This window comes from Camellia sinensis, chromosome 8 (genome assembly GCF_055761805.1).
Source record: "Camellia sinensis isolate YWXY chromosome 8, ASM5576180v1, whole genome shotgun sequence".
NCBI lineage: Eukaryota > Viridiplantae > Streptophyta > Magnoliopsida > Ericales > Theaceae > Camellia > Camellia sinensis.
The window spans coordinates 186,323,350-186,340,687 of record NC_138968.1 but is presented as its reverse complement, the minus strand read 5'-3'; the positions used below and the strand labels follow the sequence as shown (position 1 = coordinate 186,340,687).

Below are 17,338 nucleotides of genomic sequence, written 5' to 3'. Positions count from 1 at the left end.
TGCAGCGCATCAATGAGCACATCCGAGTAGAGGATGATGCAGCGACGTCCACCGCGGAGACAACCTCGATGGCAACGGGCAAGTGGGCGACTGGGTTTTAAGGAAGGTCATGGGCAACGCACTAGTGCCGGGTGAAGGCAAGCTAGGGGCAAACTAGGAAGAGTTTTACAAGATAACCGGGCAAGGGGGCATACCACTTAGAGGATTTGGATGGCAAAGGTGTACCCCGGCCACGGAATGCGGCCTTATGTAATTTTTTGAGGGACTTGTTTCCCCTACACTTCTGAATGCAAATACTTTTTTTGTCAATGTAATAGAAGTGAATTACTTTTGCTGAAGAGCTTTGTTGTGTCCGAAATAATAGTGGATGAAGGGCCTACTCTTCTGTTCCAGCCGAGATGATTTACTCCGGCTGGTGAGTTGATGATTTGCTCAACTGCGAGGTTTCAGCCGAGATGTTTTACTCCGGCTGAAGAGTTGATGATTTGCTCAACTGTGAGGTTCCAGCCGAGATGTTTTACTCCGGCTGAAGAGTTGATGATTTGCTCAACTGCGAGGTTCCAGCCGAGATGTTTTACTCCGGCTGAAGAGTTGATGATTTGCTCAACTGCGAGGTTCCAGCCGAGATGTTTTACTCCGGCTGAAGAGTTGATGATTTGCTCAACTGCGAAGTTCCAACCGAGATGTTTTACTCCGGCTGAAGAGTTGATGATTTGCTCAAATGCGAGGTTCCAGCCGAGATGTTTTACTCCGACTGAAGAGTTGATGATTTGCTCAACTGCGAGGTTCCAGCCGAGATGTTTTACTCCGGCTGAAGAGTTGATGATTTGCTCAACTGCGAGGTTCCAGCCGAGATGTTTTACTCCGGCTGAAGAGTTGATGATTTGTTTAACTCCGAAGTTTCAGCCGAGCTAATGTTGCTCGCCAAGAAGGAAGTCGCGGAGCGGAAGTTGCTCGCCTTCTTTGGAGTTCCTTGGCCGAGCTGTTCTTGTCCGCCAAGAAAAAAGTGGCGGAGCGGACCTTGCTCGCCTTCCTTGGAATTCCTTGCCGAGCTGATGTTGCTCGCCGAGAAGGAAGTCGCGGAGTTGATGTTGCTCGCCAAGAAGGAAGTCGCGGAGCGGACCTTGCTCACCTTCTTTAGAGTTCCTTGCCGAGCTGATGTTGCTCGCTGAGAAGGAAGTTGCGGAGCGGACCTTGCTCGCCTTCCTTGGAGTTCCTTGCCGAGCTGATGTTGCTCGCCAAGAAGCAAGTCGCGGAGCGGACCTTGCTCGCCGACCTTAGAAGTTCCTTGCCGAGCTGATGTTGCTCGCCGAGAAGCAAGTCGCGGAGCGGACCTTGCTCGCCGACCTTGGAAGTTCTTTGCCGAGCTGATGTTGCTCGCCGAGAAGGAAGTCGCGGAGCGGACCTTGCTCGCCTTCCTTGGAGTTCCTTGCCGAGCTGATGTTGCTCGCCGAGAAGGAAGTCGTGGAGTTGATGTTGCTCGCCAAGAAGGAAGTCGCGGAGCGGACCTTGCTCACCTTCTTTAGAGTTCCTTGCCGAGCTGATGTTGCTCGCCGAGAAGGAAGTCGCGGAGCGGACCTTGCTCACCTTCCTTGGAGTTCCTTGCCGAGCTGATGTTGCTCGCCAAGAAGCAAGTCGCGGAGCGGACCTTGCTCGCCGACCTTGGAAGTTCCTTGCCGAGCTGATGTTGCTCGCCGAGAAGGAAGTCGCGGAGCGGACCTTGCTCGCCTTCCTTGGAGTTCCTTGCCGAGCTGATGTTGCTTGCCAAGAAGGAAGTCGCGGAGCGGACCTTGCTCGCCGACCTTGGAAGTTCCTTGCTGAACAGATGTTGCTCGCCGAGAAGGAAGTCGCGGAGCAGACCTTGCTCACCTTCCTTGGAGTTCCTTGCCGAGCTGATATTGCTCGCCAAGAAGGAAGTCACGGAGCGGACCTTGCTCGCCTTCCTTGGAGTTCCTTGCCGAGCTGATGTTGCTCGCCAAGAAGGAAGTCGTGGAGCGGACCTTGCTCGCCTTCTTTGGAGTTCCTTGGCCGAGCTAATCTTGCTTACCAAGAAAGAAGTCGTGGAGCGAACCTTGCTCGCCTTCTTAGTGCAGTCACCGTCTTGCAGACTAAGAACCGAGGAAGAGTTACCCCGGTTAGATAGGTAATCCCAGTCACGCTTGAACGGACGGAATTAAGGGGCAATTGAGAGGGAGATTTATGATCTGGATTGGGCCGTGGAATTGGGCCGGACAGAGTTGTGCCAAACAGATTTGGGCCGAACAGGTGTTGGGCCAAGTTGTGTGGCCCAGCCTTGAAGGAAGCTGCTCGGTTAAGGCAGCGCGTGGATTGACCGAGCTGCAAGGATCCGTGGTTACGATGCCGGTCAGGTGAAAGGTCCAGCGCCAGGAAAGGCAAGGTTGGACCGAGGTACCTTTTTGCTCGGCAGGTAGGTCGACCGCAGACAAACGTGAGTTGTCCCGAGCTCGGCTTTGCCGAGATGCCGCCGAGTCCGGTCCTCATCTGAGCTTAGCTGTTGGAGTACTTGGGCATGAAGCGCAGCATGGCAGACGATGGCCGAGATGGTACTGCCCGGCTGCCGAGCTCCTAGGAGAATGGGCAGGCAGTTGGGTTAGGTGGTGCTCAGCAAGGTTTATGCTGACAGATAGGATAGTAGTGCCACGTGTTGAGAGGACACTGGGAGTAGATTTGGGGCGCAGAAGGTATATAAGCACGTCTGCGCCCCTCATACGCGGACATATGAACATTTGGTGAGACATACACTAAACACTCAACACTCTCCCTTCTCTCTATCTATCCCCTGGTGTGTGTTCTAACTTGACCATCGAAGGGGTTTTCCGGCCACACACCGCCGGGTAGCTCACCCACATTGTGCTTTCAGGTGATCGGACAGAAACGGAGCTTAGAAGAAAGGAATACGGGCTCGCCTGAATATTTGCTCCCGTACAATATATATATATATATATATATATTAGTATGTAAGAGATGATGACCATATCTTTCATTCATATGATTTGATTATATATATTAGTATGTAAGAGATGATGACTATATCTTTCATTCATATGATTTGAAGATAAATAAACAAAATATTATATAATTTTAAATCTTAGAAAAACACAATGAATCGTCCTCTATTTTTTAATATAAATTAGTATATAATTATTCCTTTAATGTATGTCATTCCATTACATTATAAAAAATATAATAAAAAAAGGGATTTGGGGCCTGCTGTGTGTGCCATTTTATGGGCTTATTTCGAGGTTCGTTTTGATAATTTAAATCGTTCACATTTTAGAGTACATCGAGTAGAACATATCCGTAAAAAATTAAATTAATCAAATATTGTTAACCCTTAAGATAAATGACATTGTAATTTAAAGTATTAAAATGAATATAAATGTGAGTGAATAAAAGGATTAATGATATCCGATTAACTTAATTTTTTACAGATATATTTTACTCGATATATTCTAAAATGTGGACAATTTAAATTATCAAAACGAATTCTGAAATTAACTCGTAAAGCCACACAATAGTGCCCGTTGTGCTGTGCACAGTAGGCACCCAAATCCTCAAAAATAAATATGGACTGTACCAAACAAATAGGCTTTATATTCATTTTTCCAAACGAGTCGTCATTGACTTAGGAATTTGATTTAAAAACTAGCAAAAAGAGCCCTTACGAAAGATCAAAAATTACAATTATAACCATTAGGATCAGCACAACCCAAATTGTTAATAATAATAATAATAGAGACAAAATATAATTCGGCCTGTAATTTTCGCTCCAACAATAACCAACAACCGAGTCCGAACCCCACCTCCCCCAGTCTCCTTTCTTTTTCAGGGATGTGGATCCTTTGTCCCTACTTTCTATCTCAATCATTGTGTCTTATTTATTTATTTTTAAATATTGTCATATTCCCAAATTTCGAATAATTTGATTAATTTACCTTTTAATAATTAAGAAACTTTCAAAGTTAGTTTTAAAATTTTAAAATCTTGATGATGTGGCAATACTAAGCCCAAACACAATCCTTTGGAACCCAAAAACAAATTAAATAGATCATTTTTTTATCTCTCAACTATCTAACAAAAGTGAATCAACATGATTTCACTACTAAAATTTTTGGTTATGTCACTGGTTAGAAACACTACTTAGATAATGTCATTGTAGGACTACTACATATTTTTCGAGTAATTATTCATTAGTCTTTGAGCATCATATGTCAATGCATATATGTAATGCTTCAAACCAATCACATGGCGAAACATTTTACAAAATGAAACACAGTGACTCAATTTTGTCAAGTAATTAAAAAACAAATGATGACCTAACTTGTTACGATTTTCCGTTTGCCTAGTACAGCTTATTAAAAACTAAAATCAAAAAGTAAAAACTAAAAGTACTTTTCACCCAACTTGCAGATATTTATTTTTTTAAAACTTATTTAATTTATTTTTGCCTGATAAATTATAAGCAAAGATTGTACCAAATAGTCTAACTCAAATTCTCAAAACCAAACAAGTTATAAAAACAACTAAAATAAATTGCACCAAACAAATTATAAGCAAGGTACTCCACAAATATTAAATATTTTTTTATAATTCTCCCATGGTCAGAGAGAGAGAGAGAGAGAGAGAGAGTCGTTGTCCATTTAGAAACGCTGTATGCGTCAAAGCGCAAACGCATAGCATGTTTTTCAGACGTCAAGTGGTGGAGGCAAAGCCAAGCAAACACCAAACAACGCCCTCTCATCTATATTTTTCTCTTTCTTTCCCTCTCCCAACTCCAAACTCCAACTTCCCTTCTTCAAGACCAAGCCATACTCTCTGAATACCCCTCAGAAAATGAAACAAATAAATTCACACAAACCCACCCCTTTCTCAGTCCCAAGTCTCTTTCCCTCAAACAACCCCTTTCTTTGCTATCTACCATTTTAATATAAATCTCCTATACAAACACCCTCACACACATAACCTAAATGCTAAGCAAAAGGTTAGGTAACTGATGGCAACCCTAAACACCTTCTTCCCAAACCCCTCCCCTTTTACTGCTGCTCTCTCCCTACATTCCTCTATGCAATTCAACTCTCACTTCTTCTTTGGGTTATTGCCAACTTAACTCTCCTATTGAGCCAGCTATCAACAACGAAGAATCCGACACTAGTTTGCTTCGTTTTCTTGTTCTTTTGTTTGTTTGTTTTTGTTTTGTTTGGAATAATGCAGCTTCACATATCGCCAAGTTTGCGGCACGTCACGGTTTTGCCAACGAAAGGGGTGAGAGATTTTATCAAAGTGAAGGTCGGGTCGAGAAAGTTTTCATATCGCATGGTTTTCTATTCGCTTCTGTTCTTTACATTTCTTCTCCGGTTTGTGTTCGTGTTAACGGCTGTGGAAAACATTGATGGACAAACCAAGTGTTCTACTATAGGTATGTTCTAAACCATAGTGTTCCTCTCTCTCTTCCTTCCCATCTTTTTCTCTAAATCTATCTATTGGAAAAATATGTTCAAATCCTAACCTATAAAACGCATACACTTCAAAACAGATGCCGTGTTGACGACATATGGGACATCAACAAGCCGTCGACGTGTCACATGACGTGTTAATTTTGTTAATTATATTTTTTTTACGAGACAAGTTGAGATATACGTGTTCTTTGTTTGGACACGTCTCATTTGAGATCAAAGTAAAATATATGAAAACACAAAGAAAAAACATTAAAATACACCCAAGTATATATTGGTATTTCTTCTGATATCTCTGTGCCTCAAATTTACATCCATAGATAGGCATAGCAAATAAAAATAACTTGTTTGACGTATCCTTAATCTTTCCTAGTTTTTTTTTTTTTTGTCAAAATGAGTGTTCCGTGTCCATGCCAGTGTCGGTGTCCGTAACTGTCCTTGTTAGAACCTAACTAACAAAACTTCAGTTTCCAAGAAAACCACTCAATAAAAAATGAGAAGCGTATGTCAGTAAAGAGTATAAAATATATAGTTGAAGAAAGAACGACATACCTAGTAATGTATTCAGAGTTAAGATAAATATTCAAAAAACAAGTACTTCATAATTCGGCATCAATATAGAAGTACGTTTTGTCCGCTCAAACTTTTAATTTTCAAAAATGATTACTTGTAATGTTAGATTATGATTATCCCTAGGCGTGTCTTATTATATAATCATCCAATTAAGAAAATTAAACATAATATCAATACTAACAAGAGGAATCTGTTAGGTAACATCATAGTATAATTTATGATCAATAGTCTACAATCGGACTAATCAAATGAGAAATTCAAAGAAATCACATATAAAAAAAAAAAAAAAAAAAACCTTAGTCGAACACCTGCCATTTAGTCAGAGGGTCGTGTAGGATATGTGTATCATATATGTGTGTTTAACATAATCACTATATGTATTATTGTTGTATAATTACAGTAAATTGAGTAATACACCTTTTTAATATTGTATATTACATATAATGCTATAATTCTTTGTATACAGAGCAGTATTCATATGTATATGTGGATGAAACATAAAAAATTGTAAATCTAAAATTTGCTAGCGTTTTAAGCAAAAAGACTAAGACAATTGTATGACTCTCAAAAGTCCTGTTTTCTTAATAATTTCTAATTCAACTACAATTTTCACCCCCATAATTATAGATTCTGAGATAATTTTAAATTTGATGTAATGATGTTAGGCTGCTTGGGGAAAAGGCTAGGACCAAGGATCTTGGGAAGAAGGCTTGAGTCAACTGTAATCTCTTCACTCTGTTCTCCTTTTATCATCTTCGAAAATCACAATTTATGTTCTCATCATGTTTTTCTTGTGGAGCATAATTCAACACATAATTCACCCAAAAAAAGCACAATTCAACACACACAAAAAAAAACAAAAAACAAAAAACAAAAAAAGGTTTAAATTTCTTTGCTTTTTGAAAGGTCCCACAAGTAGTCTACCAAGTTTTAGAAGCACCTGTGAGCGAAGAAGAACAAATACGAGGAACTGATGAATTAATTCCACAAACATTGGAAGATTTTGTTGCGGAAATGAAGGATACTAGACCAGACGCCAGGACATTCGCTATTCGACTCAAAGCCATGGTACCCCCCTCTCTCTCTCTCTATATATATATATATAATTGCATTGGCTGAACATGAAACTCTAATAAAATCTCTCCCAGAACGAGAAAAGAAAAGAAAATTCATTGTAGTTCTCACCTCTTGTTGGATAAATAAGTGAGGAAAATGACGAGAAATGAAAAGAAGATTAATTTTCTCTTTCCCATCATTTCACACCATTTTTTACCTAATAAGCAATCAAACGTGAAAGAAGGGACATGAGAATCTTACTTCTCTCATCAAATCACTCAAACCAAACAAGTTGTCTATTGATCTGATGAACAGACTCACACATCTCTTGAATTTCCTATAAGGGAAAAAAATGGTGAGAAAGGAAGACAATTTTTCTTTCTCATCATATCACCCCATTTCCGACCTAATAATCAATCAAACAGAAAAGAAGAGACATGATAATCTTTTCTTCCCATCAAATCACTTAAACGAAAAAGACAGTCTATTCGTCTGATTGACTGACTCACACACCTCTGAATTTCCCTCAGGTCACCCTCCTTGAACAGAGGACTAGAACAGCCAAAATCCAAGAGTTCCTTTACCGCCACGTAGCATCCAGCAGCATACCGAAACAGCTCCACTGTCTCGCTCTAAGGCTAGCCAATGAGCACTCAACCAATGCCAATGCCCGTCTCCAGCTCCCCTCACCGGAATTTGTCCCTGCTCTCGTCGACAACTCCTATTTCCACTTTGTGCTCGCCTCCGATAACGTCCTCGCAGCCTCAGTTGTTGCTTCATCTCTTGTTCACAACTCATTGCACCCCAAGAGGGTTGTCCTTCACATAATCACCGATAGAAAGACCCTTTCACCAATGCAGGCTTGGTTCTCATTGCACCCTTTGATGCCCGCCATCATTGAGGTTAAAGGGTTGCATCATTTCGATTGGTTTACAAAAGGGAAGGTCCCGGTGTTGGAAGCCATGGAAAAAGACCAGAAAGTTCGGTCACAGTTCAGAGGCGGGTCTTTGGCTATTGTGGCAAATAATACTGAGAAACCTGTTGTCATTGCTGCCAAGTTGCAAGCACTTAGTCCTAAGTACAATTCGCTAATGAATCACATTCGAATTCATCTACCAGAGGTATGTAAATCTCAAATATCAAGGACTTCTACACTTCTACAATGTCAACTTATTCTCGGTGCATACATTTTTTTTTTTTTTTTGCAGTTGTTTCCTAGTCTGAATAAGATAGTGTTCCTGGATGATGATGTTGTGGTTCAAACTGATCTTTCACCTCTATGGGACATTGAAATGAATGGAAATGTAAATGGAGCAGTAGAAACATGCAGGGGAGAGGATAAGTTTGTGATGTCAAAGCGGTTGAAGAGTTATTTGAACTTTTCTCATCCCTTGATATCAAAGAATTTTGACCCCAATGAATGTGCATGGGCATATGGCATGAACATTTTTGATCTAGAGGCCTGGAGGAAGACGAATATAAGCGAAACATACCATTACTGGCTTCAACAGGTAAACAACCAATAATTTTTTGAATGCCAAGGATATAGAATAAACATGTTAATTCTTACAGCTAAATTGTCTAACAAATCTTTTCTTTTTCTCAACACAGAACTTGAAATCAGACCTAAGTTTGTGGCAGCTAGGGACATTACCTCCAGGTCTAATAGCATTCCACAGTCATGTCCAAATAATTGACCCCTTCTGGCACATGCTGGGCCTAGGGTACCAGGACAATACAAGCATCGCAGATGCTGAAAGTGCTGGTGTCATCCATTTCAATGGCCGAGCAAAACCATGGCTCGATATAGCATTCCCACAACTTCGGCCACTATGGAGCAAGTATGTGAACTTCTCTGATAAGTTCATCAAAGGTTGTCACATCAGGGCATATTAGCATGGATTTTGAGAGGAATTTGTTCCCCGTATTGATGATAAATGCACTTGCATATGAACAACCACAAGCAAGAGAGAGGTTCTTCGCAAATTCAAGATGCGAGATGATAACAGCATTAGGGTTTAGGGTTTGGAGTTCTGAGTTCTTTATAATATATTTCTTTTATTTTTTTTTTTATTATAAAAGATTATAGTTTTTCAACCTTTCAGTTTTCATGCGAGTTATAGATAATAATACTGTAAATAAACTCAATGTCTCAAAATGCATGATGGGAGACCCCGTCATTTTTGTTACCTCCATGAGAACTACAACGTTAAGAGCGTGAGATTTAACATATCACCAAATTTCCAAAGGAGGAAAAAAAAACAAGAAAAACAAAATGAAGGGGAAGAAACAATGACAGGACTGATGTATTTTCGCAATCTTGCAATGAAATCTACATTCTTTTACGTCTGGCCTATAATCCATGATTGATACTCTTTTTAGGGATGTTGCAATGTATAAAGCAACAATCAGGGCATTTCTATAAATAACTTGACAAAAAAGGAAAACAATACGTACACAGTGAAGTACTCATTGAAGAGTTCTAAGCCTTTTTTCTCTAGATTGAGCTCAGAAATTTGGTGGTAATATTGGCTTCAAGGATTGAAGATTATCCATGTTCATCATACATAGATACACGTCAGAATTCTATTGGTTTTTATGGAATTTCTAAGTCATTATTCTTTTTGGTTTTGATTGGGCTTCTATTGGATATAGTTTTTGACTTGGATAAATTTTACCATCTCCAAGAAATGTTACAAAATGCATTATAGCATCTTAAATTCAGGGACAGATCCAGGATTCTACATTTGGGGAGACAAAAGCACATGTAACTCCTAATCAAGAAAATTTTCCCAAACAACAACAATATCAATCTCAATCTTTGGGTGCTCTTGACCTAAGTTACCTAACATTCACTTTAATTATGCCATTCAATTCAAGTTGCAAAACATAGTCTAATACATGGGTAAATAAATCCTCAATCTTATAGATGTAGACTGAAAGATCAATGCAAGCACAAGAAAGGATATTCGCCCAAACAAACAAAAAAAAAGCACAAGAAAAGATAGGAATGCCCTATATTGGCTTGTTTTACATGTGCATATATTAAATGTTTATAGTATGCGTGTGGATGAGAGAGATGGAGAGCACCTTCAAATTTTCCCCTCTTAGCTTCCCATTATTCTTTCTTCACCTTTTTTTTTTTCTTCTTCTTTTTCCTCAAAGTAATACAATTTTTTTACCGAACAATCAATTAAATGCTATACAAGGGTTACTAACAGTTCAGTGCAACTCCATTCATTCAGGCATTTCAACAAAAAGTTTGTCAAACAAAAGAAGGAAAATTTCAGATGTTCAATTGGACTCACTTTCTACCGGTCACATTCGACACCAAATCCTTCAAAAACTTTGCAGACTTCGTAACTGGCGAATTCATAGCCATTAAATTGTACAAAACGTTCTCAACTTCCACGATCGATGGCCGCGCTTTGAAACTTGAAACCACTTTCAGTTCTCCTTGTTCTTCTTCAACAAACACATTCCATTTCTCACCACTCAAAACCCCATCTCTAACACACTTGAAGATCACACCTTTCCTCTTACTCAAAACCCCTCTGACCTCCAACCCCATGAATGAATAAACCACCTCAAACGAGCCCACAAACCCACCCAACTCACCAAAACTGCTCTCCTCCTCAAACCCCCATCTGGGATTGAAAATCACCACTGGCTTTGGGTACAAACTGTCAGCAACCCTTTTCATAACTGCCAATTCTGAAGCCTCTGGCGCCATAAACACTGCCACCTCAGCAGAATTCAGAACTCTGGTATCATCATTGGTGGTAATTGATGAAATGTCAAAGTGTTCAATCAAATTTGATGAGAGAGACTCAAAGGCTTCAATGGCAGCTTCTGTTAAAGAAGGATTTTGCCACAAGATCATAATCTTGACAGGAAAGCCTTTTCTTCTTATGGGTATTTCTCCAAACACCTCGAGAGCAAGTTGGGACAGCGAGGTTGGCGAGTCATCCACGAGGGGGATTTCGACTCGGAATCTGGGTTGCTTCAGTTTCTTGAGTTTTCCGGCGAGTTTGGGGTTGTTGAGAGGCTTTGATAGGGTGGTTGAGAGGGAGGTTTTGGCTTGGAGGATGGCTTCTTCTTTGGAGGTGGGTGGAGTGGAGGAGGAGAGAGAAGATTTGATGATGGATGGAGGACGGACTTTTGCTCTGTGGAGGGATTTTGAGGGGAAGATGGAGAGATTGGAATGGTAATTCTGGTTTTGTGTAGAGAACGGAAGAGATGGAAAAGGAGTTGTAGTTTGATGTTGCAATTGGAATGAATGCTTTGAAGTGTGGATAGTTTGTAAGTTGATTTTGAGGAGACTAGAAGCCATTTTTTAGTCTTGAAATTAAAGTAGAAGAGAGTGTAGATTGAGAACCAAGTTGAAGATGCATGAATGGATAAGAATTGATTTTTTTTTTTTTTTTTTTTCTTGAAACAAGACAAAAAAGATGTGTGGCGCGGGTCCTGCTGTTGGATTGATTATCGTTCTGATTTAACTTAAAAGTAATGCTGAACATTCTAAATTTCCAATTAAATAAACGGCAGTAATTCGTAACTCGAATCTTATGGCTCGAGAGGTTCGATTTTTGTTTGCAGCAGGAGAAGGAGGAGGGAGGAGGGAGGAGGCCATAAAAATGGCTGGAGGAGGAGTCGGGGCCGGAGGCGGGGCTGCTACGAGCTGCGGCGGGGCTGCGACAGGCGAAGGCGGCAGAGGCGACGAGCTCCTCACGACGAGGACGGCAGGCGGAGGCGGCGGAGGCTCCCTCTCTCCTCGTCCCCTCTGTTCTTCTTCTAGTTTCAACGAAGGAAAAAAAAAAAAAAAAAAAAAATCGAATTGCAAAACGACGTCGTTTTGTAATTCGAGCCGATTTCGAGCTACCAGTCTTTATCCTTAAATAAATAATTACATATCTTATATATCTGTGAAATTCATAGTTTTATAAATTTTACATTTATATGAAATATTTGATTATTTATTTAGTAAAAACTGAAGACGTTTTTTTTAACTCAATTTATAAAAAAAAGATTTACTAGCGAGACGCCAATAATGTCATGAGATATGCCTTAAAAGACATATACAGATACTTTGTCATTGTGCATCTAATTTTTTTGATAATTTAATGAATGAAAAAAAATTAATTGAATTTAAAATCTATTAAATTTAAAAATTGGTTGAAAATTTTGACAGATAATGAAATAAATATGCATGAATAGAATTCCAATGAAATTTACAAGCCCATACAAAACCTAATTTAATGGTTGAGCAATTTTTCCTTCTCAAAAATTGGTTGAGCCATTTATCTTACAGAACACTGCAAGCCGACCTTCTATGTAAAAAATTCAATTTTTTTAATAATTTAGTGTCCAAATCAATGTGTAATCCCCAAACCCTAATCTATAACCATATGATTAAAACAGATTTGTCTTTAAATATACATATAATCTCTAAATCATATTTGTCCCTTTTTCTTCTTTTTTGTTGAAAAAGGGGGCATGAACAGCAAGTCATGCATATATTCTGCACTTCGCATGGTATTTCTCCTGCAAAGTTTTTAACATTATTGGAGACTGAAACCCCCTTTGACTGCCAAAGCCAAAAAATATAAGCTGCCAGATTTAATTCAACTAACATTTACATAAAAAATCTAGCATTAACTAGTACCAATTCCGAAATAGCATTCAAGTGTTCAATCAACAACGAAATCCACTTACATACTTCACCGAAAACCACTAATACAGCCAACAGCGTTCACAAATCAAATGGGCAGCACTCGAGGTACAGTGCAAAATCAAAAACCATTTTAGGCTACGGCTCCAATTAGGCAACTGGTGGGCGGAGCACATGATCCTGAGAGGTGTCCACAGAAGCAGGTGGCATGAACTGCCACATGGCGACTCCAGGGTAACTAATGATAGGCACCAATTTGTTGCCCCCAGCTTGGCCTTGAGCAGCAAACGCTGCAGCTGGGATTGCAGGATGTGGAGGCATGAACCCAGGTTGGACATTCACTGTCTTTAGTTGTTGCTCCAACCTCTCTTTCTCAACCTTTAGCCTTTGCTTCTCATCACGAAGCTCATTCTTCTCCGCCTAGAAAAGTAAAAGGACAATTTATTACAACAGGCATAAATACAAATCGCCAAGAGTCTGAGGAAGAATATTCACCTTCAACTCTTTGATCTTATCATGCAGACTCGAATTCGAATCCTTCAACTTTTGAGCTTCACTCCTTAACTGTGTCACCATACGAACAGCATCAACCAAAATAGCAGCCTTGTCTGTTTTGGGAGGCCTTCCAGGCTCAAGGATAGATCCCAATTCCATAAACCTAGGAACACGAAATTGGTTATAAAATAGAGAGAAAAAGAGAGAGAGTGATAAAGAGTTCACATGCGCACTTGTCATTGAGCTTATCCCTCCGCAACTTCTCCCTGCATGCTTTGGAACTTGATGCACCACACGATTCAGGTCTTGCCCTGTAACAAGAAATATGAAACGGTGAGGAAAAGCTGAGAGGAGGGATTAAGATTCGTTATGTACCCAAATTGCAGGTTTCTTCCACCTCTAGCCATATAGTTTTCACATTACATAGATAAAAGAATAGAGTTCTGCCTAATTGCAAAGTCTGTTAAAATGCTTATCAAACATATCATATCAAGCCCTAATCAGTGTGAATTGGTTGGGTGAATTGAATAAAGACCTGAATCGGTAAACCAATAGGTGAATGAATCAATGAATCGACCCATTATTTCTACTGATTATTTTTTTTTTCTCTTTTTTACTTTGGATCTTTTCTTGTTTTTTGTTTTTTGTTTTTGGTTTTGTTTCAAGGCTCTTAAGGTTGTTCTATACCATTCTTCTCCTTTCTTTCCCCTTCTTTCATTGTCTTGGACTCTTTGTGCTCTCAACGCCCAACTTTCAATAATGAAGAATTTTATTTTGTCTCTCTAGAAGGCTTTATATTCAAATTTAGTTTTAGCTATGTGTTTCTGCTCGCGAAAGAAAACTTTTGGAGATATTCATTGAGAGGCTTGAAAAGTGTGGTGGTTTAGGTAATTTGACCCTTTGAAATTAGTAGTTGGGTAAAAACTTATATAAATTGAGTTGTCAACTTATTGTTGTTTGAAATTTGAGAGTTTCGCTTTGTTTACCCACTTTGTTGATAATGATTGTTAAGAAAAAAGAAAAAGAACAAATCTAGTAACCTTATATAGGACCATGGTTTGGTGTAGAGTATAGACCATGGTTTGATAGAAATGATAGATTGCTTCAAGTACTTGATAAATTTGGAACTTGTGATGAATTTATGCATTATTATGCAAACTTTATAAAGTTTATCTTATATGATGGATCTTGAAATTTTGATCTATTAGATCCTCAACTTTTAAAGAGAGCTTGCTCAATATTATCAGGGACACTGTAACCATTCACTTCAACAATATTATAAAAATCATAGAAATATCATCCAATCATGACACATTGAAGCTAATAAAGTGCACACACAAAAATAAAGGGTGCCCATGACATCAATTAGGTGTCACTTAGGCTCTATTTAATTGACAGGACATAAAAGAGAGAATAAAATTCGTTTTCCTTCACGGTATGTTTGTTCAATTGTCACGGGAAAATGTGGGTCCCACTATAAATGTTTTCTTGAAGGAAATTTTCTCTCAAAATTCTGTTTGTATGCATCAAGGAAAAGTTGAAAACTAATTTTCCTACAAACTTTCTTGTAAACTAAATGGTTAATAGAAAGAAAGAAAAAAAAAATTGATTTCTTTATATTTCCTAACCGTTGTTTACTTTAATTCAATTTCCTCAAGAATTACATCCTGTGTGATATTCCTGATGTTGAACAGTTCTAAGGAAACAATTATAGATGGAATTCTTTCAATGAATCGTAGGATGCCACTTTTACTCAGCATCGCAGCTCATTGTCCGCATCTAAGTGAAATTTAGTTCTTACAACAGACCCTTATTTACATTAACAAACTCAGTGTCATTAACTTGTGCAAAGTAGGTCACTGTCCCAACTCGTGACAAGATGATGAGCAACCATGACTAGAAAGAATGCTTTCTAATGAATGGCAATCTCAAGAAAAGTCCCTTTTTTGTCACAATGTATTTTCAGTGAAAGCAACTGAAAATATATTCCACATAACCAGTTGTTGAAATGTTCAAACACAAGAGGGACAGATAATTTACATCCACCTTTACTACATGTTTCTAGCATATGCATGGATAGAGTAGAAGCTCTTTACCTCTTTTTCGAGCCAGTTTCCTTGTGACTGTCTGAATCCCCCAATGAGCCATCAAGTTCCACACTAGACAAACATTAGATACCACAATTGGAAGAATTGAGAAAATAAAATAAAATAAAATAAAACACTAAAATATCTAGAGTAAATGCTTTAAAGAAAAGTTAAGAATGGCCTTTTCAATGGACTAGAAAGTAAATCACTTTACACTAATCTACATAATCGATCAAAACATTTAAGAAGTGAAACAGGAACATATTTATACTCCTGGTCATTGGAACAAACAAATATAGCTTTCATTGAGTTTAAACCCATCACTCAGATAAAGATACTCCTGTAGACTCCAAAGATAACTAGATTATTTTTCTGACAGCACTGTACTAACATTTACACCAAGATTTTCCAATGAGCATAGTACATTTTAAAGCAAAAAAACTACCTATTTAACTACATCCAAAAATCAAATTGAAGTTTGCCCCAAAAGTACGACTGACATCCCAAGAGGGCAATCTAAAGTTACAAAATGACTAGTCAATTTCATTTATTTGCCTTATTTCAGCTAAATTTTCTCTCGAGTTTCGATATGCTACATTTACCACTGGCCTTTAATATAAATTTCTATTGAACCGCAGATCTCAACAAACATACAACACGAACAATGGTGAAATTTAGCAATTACAGCTTTGAACTCTAACTATGGTTTTTATCCAAATTCCTGACCCCCACCCCTCAATTTCTTTACCTATATCTCATCCTTTCTAAGAACTAAACCAAGTGATAAAGAATGCTGCAAGTGTCCATGATAAAAGTTCAATAGAAAATTCATTTACTTTCCCTCTTCAAATGGTGTGACTATATGCAAGACAAATAGCAGATGTTTGACCAAAATTAGGGACTAAAAATCACTAACACTCACTTAAATTCGAAAAGAAAATCAATGAACCACACTAATTTCCCCAAAGCCAGCATACAAAAAATTGAAAAGAAACAAGGGAAAAAAATGAAAATTTGCAAATGGCTACCAATAATAATGGTAATAAAACCAAACTTTTCTCCATAATTTAGAAAATCCAAAAGAAAACAATGGCTAGAGACCAAGAAAGAACACCAAATTGGAAAGAATTTACACAACAGATAAGAAATCAAAGAATCACCAAAAAAAGAGAGAAAATTGAATTGATCTAGGTTGAGTGAAGGTGAAGTGGGTTCACAATCTGCGTACCCGACGTTGGAGGAAGCGTTCAAGGGTTGCATGGGCCAGCCAAAGCCAGAAGCAGGAGCAGAGAAATTGGCATCAGGAACAGCAATATCTTCAATCAAGCCGTAATCGAAGAGCCAATTGGTGTTCTCCGGAGAAACCATTGCCGATTGATCGCCGGAAAAAGTAGAGATTTCTCCGGCGCAATTGTGATGAGGAGGGAGAAGAATTAACAGGGGGTTTCGCCGCTGGTTTTAGACTTTCTGTGGGTGGGTGGGTAAGTAGATTTCTTTTTTCAATCAACGTGGGTAAGTAGATCGACGAGAGAGAAAAGATTGGTTATTGTTGGCTGCGATGCTTTAAGATATTGTGATTGGTAAAAGAAAATTGCATGACTTTGCTTTGAATAATGGTATATGTATTAATCGATGTGATATAATTTAAAGTATTTTTAATATTTATGATTTATATAATAAATGAAATTAATAATAATATTATAATTAATATTGATATATTAATTCATACATATAATATTATTGTCTTATGTTAAGTGGTTAAAAAATATTTAAAAAAATAATATATGAGGATTAGTAAACGAATATAAAAACGTAGGGTTGAATAACGTAAAATTCGTAATCTAATCCAGTTCAGTCTAATTCATTAGATTTGGATTGGTTTTTTGAATCCGTGGTTTGGTTTCGGATTGAAAAATTAAAAATCTGTAGTTTACAGTTTGGTTCCGGATTGAACCCCATAGTTCCGGATTGAAATCGATTTG

The 17,338-nt window shown here is 38.4% G+C and overlaps 3 protein-coding genes across 3 annotated transcripts; 1 reads left to right on the top strand and 2 right to left on the bottom strand.

Annotated features, from left to right (window-relative positions):
* The first annotated feature begins 4,585 nt into the window (after positions 1 to 4,585).
* Positions 4,586 to 9,292, top strand: GAUT12 (galacturonosyltransferase 12). The gene is made up of 6 exons (XM_028268806.2): positions 4,586 to 5,437; positions 6,713 to 6,768; positions 6,954 to 7,115; positions 7,634 to 8,224; positions 8,312 to 8,614; positions 8,715 to 9,292. The coding sequence occupies exons 1-6, from the start codon at positions 5,227 to 5,229 to the stop codon at positions 8,997 to 8,999; spliced, it is 1,608 nt and encodes a 535-aa protein (XP_028124607.2). The 5' UTR covers positions 4,586 to 5,226; the 3' UTR covers positions 9,000 to 9,292.
* Positions 9,293 to 10,106: 814 nt separating this feature from the next.
* Positions 10,107 to 11,899, bottom strand: LOC114321626 (plant/protein (DUF1995)). The gene has a single exon (XM_028268807.2). It carries the CDS (start codon positions 11,434 to 11,436, stop codon positions 10,408 to 10,410), a length of 1,029 nt encoding a protein of 342 aa, XP_028124608.2. The 5' UTR covers positions 11,437 to 11,899; the 3' UTR covers positions 10,107 to 10,407.
* An 822-nt stretch (positions 11,900 to 12,721) lies between these two features.
* ILR3 (basic helix-loop-helix (bHLH) DNA-binding superfamily protein) lies at positions 12,722 to 16,990 on the bottom strand. Its single transcript, XM_028268808.2, has 5 exons — positions 16,585 to 16,990; positions 15,366 to 15,428; positions 13,503 to 13,580; positions 13,270 to 13,432; positions 12,722 to 13,194 (listed from the first exon to the last, which is right to left on the bottom strand). The coding sequence occupies exons 1-5, from the start codon at positions 16,722 to 16,724 to the stop codon at positions 12,925 to 12,927; spliced, it is 714 nt and encodes a 237-aa protein (XP_028124609.1). The 5' UTR covers positions 16,725 to 16,990; the 3' UTR covers positions 12,722 to 12,924.
* Positions 16,991 to 17,338: the final 348 nt, after the last annotated feature.

Excerpts from the sequence above, each read along its gene's own strand:
- GAUT12 (XM_028268806.2), top strand. The coding sequence starts at position 5,227 with ATGCAGCTTCACATATCGCCAAGTTTGCGGCACGTCACGGTTTTGCCA. Across the intron at positions 6,769-6,953 it reads GAAGAAGGCTTGAGTCAACT|GTCCCACAAGTAGTCTACCA; the intron begins GTAATCTCTTCA and ends GCTTTTTGAAAG. Across the intron at positions 8,225-8,311 it reads TTCGAATTCATCTACCAGAG|TTGTTTCCTAGTCTGAATAA; the intron begins GTATGTAAATCT and ends TTTTTTTTGCAG.
- LOC114321626 (XM_028268807.2), bottom strand. The coding sequence starts at position 11,436 with ATGGCTTCTAGTCTCCTCAAAATCAACTTACAAACTATCCACACTTCA.
- ILR3 (XM_028268808.2), bottom strand. The coding sequence starts at position 16,724 with ATGGTTTCTCCGGAGAACACCAATTGGCTCTTCGATTACGGCTTGATT. Across the intron at positions 15,429-16,584 it reads AACGCTTCCTCCAACGTCGG|TGTGGAACTTGATGGCTCAT; the intron begins GTACGCAGATTG and ends ATGTTTGTCTAG. Across the intron at positions 13,433-13,502 it reads AGGGATAAGCTCAATGACAA|GTTTATGGAATTGGGATCTA; the intron begins GTGCGCATGTGA and ends TCGTGTTCCTAG.